This window comes from Phoca vitulina, unplaced genomic scaffold, assembly GCF_004348235.1.
Source record: "Phoca vitulina isolate PV1807 unplaced genomic scaffold, GSC_HSeal_1.0 scaffold10, whole genome shotgun sequence".
NCBI lineage: Eukaryota > Metazoa > Chordata > Mammalia > Carnivora > Phocidae > Phoca > Phoca vitulina.
Genome location: NW_022589713.1, coordinates 48,061,617 through 48,073,997, shown reverse-complemented (window position 1 = coordinate 48,073,997; position 12,381 = coordinate 48,061,617). Strand labels below are relative to the sequence as shown.

General features: G+C 44.5%; 1 protein-coding gene across 22 annotated transcripts in view; it reads left to right on the top strand.

The window, feature by feature from the left end:
* ARPP21 (cAMP regulated phosphoprotein 21) overlaps nt 1-12,381 on the top strand; it is a 157,252-nt gene that overhangs the window by 95,101 nt on the left and 49,770 nt on the right. For 21 of the 22 annotated variants that reach the window (XM_032409036.1, XM_032409048.1, XM_032409047.1 and 18 more), the window contains 4 exons: nt 2,655-2,818; nt 3,719-3,823; nt 4,754-5,014; nt 9,206-9,329. In XM_032409036.1, the coding sequence (XP_032264927.1) occupies nt 2,655-2,818; nt 3,719-3,823; nt 4,754-5,014; nt 9,206-9,329 (654 nt within the window). The remainder of the gene's footprint in view (nt 1-2,654; nt 2,819-3,718; nt 3,824-4,753; nt 5,015-9,205; nt 9,330-12,381) is intronic. The other variant, XM_032409043.1, reaches the window with a different exon arrangement.

Here is a 12,381-nt window from a genome sequence, read left to right as displayed (position 1 = left end):
GGTCCGTTTTTCACGCTACCTTACTTCTCACTGGGGTAAATTGGAAGTCATAGGAAATATAGTAAAGATCATTTTATTTTTAGTTTCCATCTCTGTATGTGTGTGGTGTGTGTGTGTGTGTGAGCACAGAATGAGACTGATTTTGAAATAAAGTTGCTGTGAAGATTTTTTTAAATGCTAGGTATCCAGAATTTTCCTCTTTTTGCAATACAAAATACGGGAGGGGGGTTAAGAATTAGAACACCAAATGGGCTGATAGATTTTTGGAAATTGAACTATTTCTCATTCTTTCCCAAATTGAGGCTTTGGGGAGAAAAAAATGGGTTGCAGATTTTAAATCCAGAAGAAAGTTATTTTTGAAAAAAAAAAGCATTTAAAACAATTAAATGTAGCTAAAATTAAATGACAGTGATAGGAAAACAAGTGCCTATGAAGAACATTAACATTTTTTTTAAATACCTCTAAATTTAGTCATTGTTCTGTGACTATAATTCTGGCACATTTGCTTTTCCATCACAGCACATTGTGATTGGTTATGAAACTGTTGTCAGAATTTCCTTAGTTCATGAATATGCAGCATTTAAGGGTTTCACGTTGCACACACACAAGTATATTTGGGCTGAAAATGTGGGGCAATGATGGGCACACTAGGCTCCCATTACAGTTCCTAATGGGTCTGAAATCAAGTCCTGGGAGCAATTGGTTTGGCTTCACTACAACCCCCCCGTTTGCACTCCAAACCTACTCTAAAATATTTTCTCACTGTAATTTGTCAAACACACATACCTGGCCTGTAGCCTTGGCAGGTATTTGCATGTATGAACCCCTGTGTGAACAATACCTGGAAGGAGACATAGGACATGACTAGTCTCCCGGGAGGCTCCCTCCTGCCCCCCGAGAGGTCCCACTTTTCTGACTTCCATTACCATTAAGTTCTGCCTGACCTTGAAGGTATTAGAAATGCAGTTGTACATTTCCCTAATAGCTGCCCTTTGGGGACTGGTTTCTTTCACTTGGTGTATATTGGCTAATTATCTCCAATTTTATAACAGTCTGTTCTTGTTGGATACCACACATTTTTTTTTTTTTCCCACTAGAATACTGTTTTGTTTGGGTCAGTTTTTTTTATTTTCATTCTAACCTGTTCTGTTTTGTTGCTAATTTTCCGCAGATCACTGGTGATCTTTGGTTGTTTTTCATATATATATTATTAATGAAAAGGGCTGTTTTCCTCAGCCATCACATGCTCTTGTGAACCCCACATACCGAAACTATGTAAGGGGAGGCTTTCAACTATGTGCTTGGGAGGAACTTAACAAGCTGCCTCTGATATCCCCTTAATGCAAATCAGAATATTCAGATTCTTCTCATTCTTTACCTGCCAGTCCTGGGTGTGATTCCACCTTAAAACATGGCCCCCACCCCTCCTGACTTCTCGCGTGTTAATGATTTTCAGTTATGATTGGATTTTTGTCATCGGACCTCGTTGTAGCACGTACACATTATATAAACTTGGATACTCCACTGAAGTTATTTGGTGTGATGGGAAGTGAATGGACTTTGGAGTCACTCTGACCCGGGCCATTTCCTGACTCTCGCATACTGGTTGGGCCATTTCCTGACTCTCGCGTACTGGTTTGGCCTTTCTGAGTGAGTTGCTTGGTCCATGTGGGCCCTGATTTTTTTGTCTCTAAAGTGGAATGAGATCGCATGTCTGTGGGGTTACTGGAAGAGCTGAGCTATGTGTGTAAGGTGCCTGGAACTTGATTGGTTCTCCCTTTCCTTCCCTCCACTTTCCCTCACTTCCATCTGCCGCTCCTTCGACTCCTTCCTTTTTCCTGTGACCTTTCTGGTGGGCCTTCATTGCGTCCTGTGCAACACAGGAAGATGATACTGTCCTTCCTCCCAGAGTCATGCTGGGGATCCGATGATACTATTTTGTAAACCATAAAATCCTCCTCAAATAATAATAATAACAGTAGTGAGCCATGCCATCATTTCAAAAGGCAAAACAATGTATATTTGCTTCACCATCAGGAGATGATGCTGTGATGCTTGTATTATGCATTATCTTCAAAATCTGAACCCCTGCGTGCTCCTTGTCGTGTCTCTTTAGAGAAGCGAGTGTGTGGATGTGGTATGTTCTGTTGTGTGTGTATCGGTAGCACTGATTGCCATTCTGAGTTGGCAACAAGGCTAGTGGAAGCAAAACAAGTGTATTGGTAAATAATGTGTAACCCAGGGTAGCTGGAATTCTGTAAAGGGAAGGCAGCCCTATCTCTCAGCGTGTGCGATCTTGCTGATGATGGCGGGGTGCAGGCGGCAAACACACGGCTTCGTGAAGATTGCTTCTCCACAGGCCTTCTCCACTGGGCGCCACTGTACACAGACGTGCTTAGCTTTAGCAAATCTCCCTGAAGGCAGTGGATTTATTCGTTGCTTCTTAAATTGCTCTGGGCTTGCACCGTTAGCTAGCTGAAGCAAATAGGTCATAAACAGGAAAGTCTTCATGGTGGTGAAGATTCCGCTGTCCTAGATTTCCACCGCCCTGCCCCTTAACCTTGGGTTACTTGTTGCGTATCTATCAGTATGGTTCTTCCTGCTAAAGGTGAGACCAAGGAGCTCACCTGAACCCAGCTCTGATTCCGTTGCAGGCCAGCCCTTTGTGAATCCCGACGGAACCCCTGCAATATACAACCCCCCCACCAGCCAGCAGCCCCTGCGAGGCTCGATGATGGCACAGTCCCAGCCACCGCCGCAGCAACAGCCTTCTCCTCAGCCACCCCAGCCACATATGGCCGGCCCACTGGTCACTCAGGTAGGAGCTGGTGGGAAGGCGGGGAGGGCAGGTGTTCCCAGGCAAAGGCTGCAGAGTCCTCAGAGCAGCGACTGGTGCCTTAGGAGGAGGTGATACTTTTCACTGGGGCCATTTCCACCCACTCATAAGTAAGACCTGGCGGCCTAGAGCCCTTGATAGCAGGTTGATAAGATTTCATCTGGATCCTCAAGTTTAAATAGACGTGAATGCCCCATCCAATGATTTGCATGGTGAGCACACTGCACTAGGGAAAACGAATGCCAAGTTTTCTCTGAGGTCTAGATGCTATGTTTAAGGCATCACAGAGCCTGTCTGGGAGACTGAACCCATAACCTCAACCAGGCTTTCGTATCATCTTGCTCACTCATTCCCAACACAGACCAAGGACTCATGTCTGCAAAGGGATAGTACTGAATGCTTCATCAATTGGAAGAACAGGTATCAGTCCATTCTGAGGTGGCCTGCCTGTTCTTCAAGAGATGTAGAGTGGTCCTCCTTTCCTAGAGCGGTCCTCCCTTCCTAGAGCAACACATGGAAATTGCCACAGAAACATGTGGTGTTCCCAGGAGGTTGCCAGAGTGAACCTCGTTTGTAATTTTTTCCCTTACTTCTCAGTCCTTGCGCAGTATCTTTAGACCCAGTGGATTTGACTAACAACAATGACATGAAAAGTATCGCAGTGACTTCTGAAGGCAGTGTTCACTCTGAGCAAACATGCATCCTGCAAGGCTGGCTGGCTGTGCTCTGCCTGGCATTGACTTCCCAGTGGTGGCTGGTTCCCCTCTCTGGAGTGCACCTGTAGGGTGGTGTAGGTGGTGTGCTTCCGATAAGCCAGCCTTCCTGTGGGATTTCCGCCCCCAGTGCTTCCCCATTACCTGATCAGCTTTTTCTTTCCTCCAGTCGGTGCAGGGGCTGCAGGCTTCCTCCCAGTCGGTGCAATACCCAGCGGTCTCTTTTCCTCCCCAGCATCTCCTGCCAGTGTCTCCAACTCAACAGTTCCCCATGGTACCGTATTCCATGTGTGCAACCTTTCCCCTGGGAGAGCATGTCCACCAGTTTTATTACTTTCCTGTGCAGGGCTGGCTGATGCTGGGTGGGTGCCCCGGGCTGACTGTGAGGGGGCATGAGTTGGGGTCTCATTCCAGAACATTGCAACCCATCTCCAAAATAATGGTTGCCATTCTGTCATCTGTCCCACGTTTGCTACTTCTGCAATTGGGTGCCCTTTTAAGAATTTACTGACTAAGCAGGGATTGAATGCCCCGAGAGTTCGAAGTCAGAAACAGAGAGATGTGAACTCAGCGTGACAGCTTGGGAAACAGCTTAAAGTTAGTTGAGGTGGTCATCACTCTGTGCTACTGATGTGGGAGGTTCCCCTAGGTTCCCTGATCCCCCACTCTCTCTTCCTTTCCCCACAATGCACTAGGTCCTTTTGGACATCGAGAAGGAGCATTGCCCCGAAATTTCAGGCCAGGCCAGTGAAAAATACTCCCCAATATATCATGACACCATGATGGCTCCATCTCTGTAGCAGCTGTGGGTGATGGTGAATACAACGGCTTCTGCCTCTCTCCAGAGGGCAGAGACTGTGGTTACTTCTGGGAAGCCCCGCTGACCTTTCAGGACCAAGGATACCAAGCCCTCCTTGCCTCAGCGCCATCCCAAGGATCTCAAACCCTTAGTGAAAAAATAATGATTTGTTTCCATTGGAAGAAGGAGATTTGGTCAAATTGTTTACCATCTCTGATCCTCTGGATGATTAAAATCTTATTATGTTCTCTTATTGTTCTGGACAGAGAATTCCTTTTCTGTTATTGTTTCCAATTGGTACGCCCTCCCTTGCCCACAGTGACAAGCATGTGGCCTGTGTCTGCCTCTGTGTGCCTGTCCCATTTCTAGGCTGCTCTTGCTAATTTCCTCTTTGTTTCTGGGCAGAGAGACGATGTGGCGACACAGTTCACCCAGATGAACCTGAGCCGGCAATCCTCAGGAGAGACTCCTGAGCCCCCATCTGGTCCTGTCTACCCGCCGTCCCTCATGGCACAGCCAACCCAACAGCCAAGCTACGTCATTGCCTCTACAGGCCAGCAGCTCCCTACGGGGGGGTTCTCGGGCTCTGGACCTCCCATCTCCCAGCAAGTCCTCCAGGCCCCTCCCTCACCACAGGGATTTGTGCAACAGCCTCCACCTGCACAGGTGAGTGTGCTTTTCCTCACACCTGTGACCTATAGCTTATTCGCTGGGTGTTTTGACATCTACATTTCCACATAGAATATCACCAGGTCAACCTGGTGTGGCTCTTTCTGGTCCATATTGATATTTCCCACCTCCAGAACCTGATCTGTCCTATTCAGCAGTTGTGCAAAGCCGTGGGGCTCAGAAAGTAAGTTGAATGAAACTGATCCAACTTCCCATGATACAGTGCGGGGAGTGTCCCATTTTCCAGGTTGCTGGTACGGGAGCCATGCAGGAAAGCGTTCCCTCCCGTGCAAGGTCCTGCTCACTGGACTGCCTAGAAAGGGAAAGTAGGAAGGAAGAAGAGAGCCTGCTCCTGGGGGATTTTCAACTCTCCCCTGCTGCAGCTCGGGAAATGTGTTCTTTCCTTAAGCATTTTCTGGAGCTAATCTGGTGCTCCAGGCAGGAGCTCCTCTAGGAATATAAAGGAGGAAGCTAAAACGGACATCCACTGTCCCTTCCTCTCCCTAGGGGGAAGCAGAGCTCCTGAGTGCTCTCACGGGTAGTCATTAATCATATTTAATTGACTTGAGCATGTAAGACACCACAGATCACTGATTTTTACTGTCTTCTCAAAGACTGATTATCTGTTACTGTTCACCACCAAACATCTCTGGTGCTCTCCTGGGTATCCCTTGCAGAATATTGCAAGTGATTACTGTCAAGATGTAAAATGCACAGAGGCGTTTTCTGGTCCATTTTCAAGGCACACATATCCCAAGCAAATTCCATCCTAATTAAGAAATATTGCATTGGATGAGCTGTTTAAAGTACGGTGTCACCTTTGTATTATTTGTTTCACTGCCTTAACATCTTGAATAAATTATTTTCTTTTCAAGCCATGCAAAACGCTTCACCATGAAATGATTTTCATTCAGTTGTTCATTTTATTTTGAATGATTAATTAATTGTTCACCTTCGGTTTTCTTCTCTGCAATATCTCTTGACCAGTAGGATTTAAGGAAATGTGAAAAAATAATTTTCAGTTACAGGAGAAAGGGCTTCATTAATGTATTAATTATTTTAGTAATAAATTAAATACTTAAAGTTTAATTAGTGGGAAAAATAGTGTAGCTCTTTTATCCTAAACAGCATCTAAGTGTTTCTTACCCATTTCTGCTATCAAGGAGAAGAGTTGGCAGGATATTTAATTGAAGAATTTTTTTGAAAGACTTTAAAAAAAAAGTCTTCCTTGATGAATGAATTTCACTATTAGTGCACTGCAGGAGCAAAGACAACTCAGAACCCCTGGTGTGTCTGCAACAGACACTTCTTCAAAAGATTTAGAAATAGAAAGGGAGGAGAGTAGGAAAACAAAACAAAACAAAACAGGTGTTCAAGGTTCCTGGTCAGTCTGGGCATGCATGAACTTCTTAGGTATAAGATACAACCCATTGTGAGTTTCAATTTAGTAAACATTTTAAAGCTTGATTACTCAACTATGGAACAATGAAAAGAACTTGAGGTACAGTCCACGGGCATATGGAAATAAATGAAATGTATGCAGAAAGTGAACCTAATATTTAATAACCTTGAAGTCAGTTTTGTCTGCCATGTCATGTAAGCCTTCTGAACACCCCCTGGAAGGTGAGGCAAGAAACACATGGACAAGGCAAAGAGGGACTTGAAGAAGGTGGTGGGAGAAGAGATTTTTTAATACGGCTTCTTCTTTTTTTCTCATTTATTGCTTTCCTCTCCTAATCTACTCATATTTTGGTTTTCCATGTTTTAGAATATACATAGTTGTTGAAAAATTAACATTTTCTCCTCTTGGGAGCTATCCTTACTCTTTTCTCCCTTCCAACCTTGCATTTGGATCCTTTGATGCCTCCTCTTAGCCCCACTCAGCACCTTCCTCCATGGGGGAGGATGAGGATGAGCCAAGTGCCCATGCCCCGTTTGCTTCATATGACTGGGAGATGTAAGTGCTAAGAGCTGGCCGATGCTCTGCCTGGGAGAGGTACTGAATGGAGGTGACCAAGCCTCTAGCACAGCCTGGCAGGGTATCAAAGGAGGTAGGGCAGGAGAAAAATACAAGAACAAACCAGGACAACTGAGTACTAAAAATTGAGGCTCTCCTTCAAGAGGTTATACTTTCATCCAAACCATTAGTGCTCATCAGGGAATTTTCAAGTGTTTGAACTCTGTCCCACATCCCTAAAGGTATTTTCATGTTTCATATTGAATATGAGAGAAAAGACCAAGGATTGGGTAACATATTTATGAGTTTCCATTGAATCAAGTCACAGATTTTCCTAAGGGAACAAACTGTTTATTCTTCCTAAAGGACATAAAAATATAAGGCTCATGAATAAATTCCATAATAGTTGTTCTTGTTCTTAATTTTAGGAAGCATCTGATGTATAATGGTAGTAATCTTTAATAGCATCATGATTTGCCAGAGTGTAACTAAAACCTGTTATTACTCTAGGATTCTTTGGGTTTTTATTGTTATAAATTGCCTTACAAAAAAAGGGAGAAATAGGGAGAAAAAAATCACTATAAACAAAATGTACAATCAGTTAGTTGCCAAATACTGACCCATGTTCATTCGAGACTCGTTCAGTCTCTTACCCTTGGATATCCGTATTGCCAGACAGAATTAGAATTCATAACAATTCCAGGGGATTGCAGAACCACAGCTCAACACACTCTAAGTTATCTTTTGTCCCTATGTTATGATAAATCAGGAAAACATAATACATGTGTTTCAATAGCAAGATTGAAATAAAAAAGTGTTTCCTATTTGACATGATCAAATCAGAAAATAAAATCACCATTGAAATCACTGTTCTCAAATATAGGTGGCTTGTAATTTTATTCTGTGTATGTGATACTTACTTGTAGGCTGGTCCTAGTGTACCTCTGTTTACACTTTCGAGAAGATGATAGAAGAATGGTCAGAAGCCTGGAGATAAAAAATTATTCAAGATCAGTAAGAGAGCAGCCTTAATATAAATGAACTGAGGCAGGCAATGTCTCCAAATCAAGAGACATTTGATTGGAATCTTATTGGAAGTAATTAGAATATGTTCAGCCATTCCCAGTCATTAGAAAGTGACTGTAGGTGACACAAACATTATTTTAAATATATTTTCTTTTTTCAGATTGAACATAAATTCTTTTGGATACTGGTCTGTGCCAATCACTCTGCCAAGTGCTTTGATAGACTTGACCATATTTTGTAATTCCAACCCCTGCTTCTTATAGGCTAGAGATTAGTAGTTTTCACGTCTCACGTGTGTTTCCATTAGAAAAACAATTCGTTAGATATAATATTTAAAACTGCCATAAACTTTTTGTTGTGGTAGATGACTGTTTCATCCCCCCCCTTTTTTAAAGATTTTACTTATTTATTTATTTGAGAGAGAGAGAGTGAGCGATGGAGAAAGAGCACAAGCCCAGGGAGGGGTGGGGGGGGGGGCAGAGGGAGAAGCAGACTCCCCGCTGAGCAGGGAGTCTGATGGTAGACTTGATCCCAGGTCCCTGGGATCGTGACCTGAGCTGAAGTCAGACGCTTAACCACCTGAGCCACCCAGGCGCCCCTGTTTCATTCACTCTTGTTTCATTTGAAAACACAAAATCCAGTGTTTTAAGACAACAACCATTGTGTTGCTCAGGACTAGGTCAGCAACTAGAGCAGAACTCAGCAGGGATGGTTCAGCTCTGGTTTATATGGTAATGGCTCAGGCAGCTTGACTGGGGCTGGAACATCCAAGATGGCCTCGCTCCCATGCCTAGAATGTCGGCATAGCCTGTCCACTGGGGTGCCTGTCTTCTCCACATGGCCTCTTTCTCCAGCAGCATGACCTGGACTTCTTTTCCTGGTGGCTGGGTGCTCCTCCTGTGTGAGCAGAAGTGCAGTCTTCTTACAGACCTGGCTTGCAAGTCTCAGAGTCGCCATTTCTGCCTCATGACATTGGTCAAAGCAAGTCACAGAGCCAGCCCAGATTCCAGGACTTGGGGAATCGATTTCACATCTTCATGAGAAGAGTAGCATGCACGCACATGGGCCAGGGTGAAGTGTTTGGTGGCCATCTTTACAATCTACTACAATCGTAGTATGTCATAAGGTGACCACATATTTTATGTTAAAAAGTGTTACTTCATACACATTTCTCATTCCCTGTGGTTCTTCTTTTTCTTCCACAGATGTCCGTGTATTACTATCCATCTGGTCAGTACCCTACCTCAACCACGCAGCAGTACCGGCCCCTGGCCCCCGTTCAGTACAGTGCTCAGAGGGGTCAGCCGATACCACAGGCGGCACAAGCAGGTACTTGCAGTCTGCTTTCCATGTCCTCCTCTAAACCAGTGATTTTTGCATGTCAATACCTCAGCTGTCCTCTTTGGATGAGTATTCAAGCTTGGCAGTTTAAATCGCCTCATTTCCTTTACCTGGACAAGATAACGGAGCATTGGATTAACTCTGTGTGGAAAAGTAACAGGTACAAGAAGGTGAAGCCCATGTCACTCCAGCACCCAGACATGCATGCTAAATACAGTCTCCATAAATTATTTTTGGATCTTCTTAATTTCTTTTAAAGCAGAGTGCCAACCACATCCTTATCTTCCTAGTTCATACCTTTTCCTTTTTTTTTTTTTTTTTTCATTTTCAACCTGAAGAAATCCTTCCCCTGTTCCTAAGGCTAGGGGACCAAATTAGGTTGTTTCCATGCCATCCTAAAAAGTACTGTCTTTAGAAGAAGGCCCCCGACACTGCAGCCCGTATCCCCGGTGGAACTCTGACTCCATGGCTCACTTTCTCGAGGGCCACACGCCTCCCGCCCAGAGCTTGGCAGCCACTGTGCAGTGGGAAGGGGGGCCGATACACTGTACGAGAGTGAGTAGCAGGTCTCACAGTGAACCGGTCTCTTTCCCTACTGTGTCACACTCCTAATGGCATGCCGGTGCCCAGAGAGCAGCAGGAACCCAGCAGGGCTGAGTGACTTGTGCTAGGGAGAGGCTTGTGTCCTTCCTGCTGACCACTCTGCAGGGGAAACTGCTCATTGCCATGCTGAAGACCGCCTGACTGGGGGACCCTGCCTTCCGTAAGTAGGTTGTGCTAGAGCACGTGCTCCCACTGTCTCCTTCATGAATGGCTGTTCTGCCATCGGATCTCTATGCTGATTATATGTATATGCATCTGTGATATGAACATACACGTGTGGTGTATATGGGAGATGTACAATTTTTATAAGCGGACAAAAAGCACAGTCCTTGCCAAGGGTTCACACCAAGAACAGATACCCTGAGAACAGGAATGCGGACATGACTAGCATCTTGTCAGATTGGAGAAATGATTCAGTTCCTCTGTACTGCAGATAGGTATAGAGTCTTTGGTTCAGCTCCTGGCCTATTTAAAGTCTGTGGGAGAAGAATTAGAGAAATGTATTGCTGCCAGCCAGACTGTCTTTTGTTTCAACACTGTAATAGTTTGGAGGAAAAATACACACTGACCTCTGAATTGATTTTACATTTTTATAGTAATAAGAACACAAAAGGGTTTATTTTTTTTTAATTTTTTAAAAGATTTTATTTATTTGAGAGAGAGAAGAGGGAGAGGGAGAGTCAGAGGATCTTGAGATCATGACCTGAGTCGAAGGCAGACGCTCAACTGACTGAGCCACCCAGGTGCCCCGAACACAAAAGGTTTTAAAATGATCAGTTATTTTAAGAAAAGATTTTGGTAATATTTTCTCTGATTGTTGGAAAATGCTGTTATCTCTATCACGTGGTGGTAACTATGCTATCAATTTAGATATATACTATAGTAATGTGCTGCTTGCATTCCTCCTGCTAATGTTTATGAGAGAGTTAATTTATGATCTTCTAGCTACTGGTCCAGAGGCCACTGTGAAGTTTTCCTTTTGGTTACCAATGCTTGTAGAAGAAAGGTGCAGATATCTAATGATAATGATTGACCAAGTTTTAGTTTACTGCCATTATTTGACAGTTTCCTGAAGAGATATTTCAGCCTTGTGTTAAGAGTATAGTTCCTACGCAGGCGTGCAGTTACAAACCTTCTGGGACCTACTAAAACCTGAAAACTCCGGGTCTGTGTGAGGGGCTGAGACAGTTGGATGAATATGTTCGCTGGGCAACAGAAGTAGATTTAGGACAAGCCTTGGGCTCCCCCTGACCCTTCTCCACTGTCTTCACTGATGAGTGTCAATATTAGCAAGAACACCGTGACATTTTGTTATATTTTTTAAAACATTGTGGGAGAATTTAGGGATGCAGAACCTCCCCCCATCTCATGGAGACCTAACTGGCGCCAACTACATTCCATGGCAGCCTGGAGACACTGACTTGTCCTATGCTCCCACATCACCATGGAAATGCCAGCCCCCAGGCGAGGTAATGACATCGCAGTTAGAAGGGTGCATTTTAAAGTAGTATCGTATCCAAAATAGAAGTGCTTCAGGTGTCAAGGAGGTGAGTGGAGCTAAGGTGGTCTGTGGGGAGTGGGGAGATGAGAAAAAGGAAATGATGCGTGAATGATACCCTCCCAGAAGGGACAGCGTCAATACGCACATGAGACCTTTGAGCTCCTGGCTTTTGAGACCACCACACCCGATATGAGCCGAAAATCTCAGTGCAGTTTCCACCGCGGTGTTGAATTTACTGAAGGTTTGGGAAGACAGTGTTCCCTGACCTCACTAAGAATCACCTCTGCTGACAAAATCCCAGCTATCCAGCTCGTGCCATGGTTCCATGACAGTACGTGACTACAGCGAGGAGGGCTTTTGCTGAGCTTAGACACTAACAGAGATTTCCCAAAGGGGCAAGGTGGTTATGTGGGGGAGCCGCAGTTCCTGAGGAGCTTGAAGATAGGCCCTCTCTCTCTGTAAAGTGCCCTCGGGACAAGCAGTGGTCTGGCACCATCCCACAGTGATGGCCTGACTCTCAGGGGCCTGACCTTCTCCCACCTTCATCTGGTCCTGCTTGGCCTGCGTCAGAGTAAACTCCGTATCACAGGGTTAGGGCATTTAGTGTGGAGCAAATTTACCTCAGTTACAACCAAATGAGAGCTTAATCCCCGTTTGCTTCTTGGCGCTGTTCTTAAGCTTTATTTAACGGTAGTGAAAAGTATTTCTTCTTTGTCCTACATTCTTGACCAAATTGAAATCTCTGTGAGTCACAACATCTTTCCTAGGCCTTAAAACTACACATAGTGGATTTTTATAAAGGAAATCGGATATTCTACAATTGACTAAATAGGCCACTTGAGTTACCCTGAGGCCCAATGGGGGGACATAAATTCTTCCTCCTGGTGATTTTTTTGTACTCTTTACTCTACCAAAGGTGCTAAGCCTCCGGAAGGA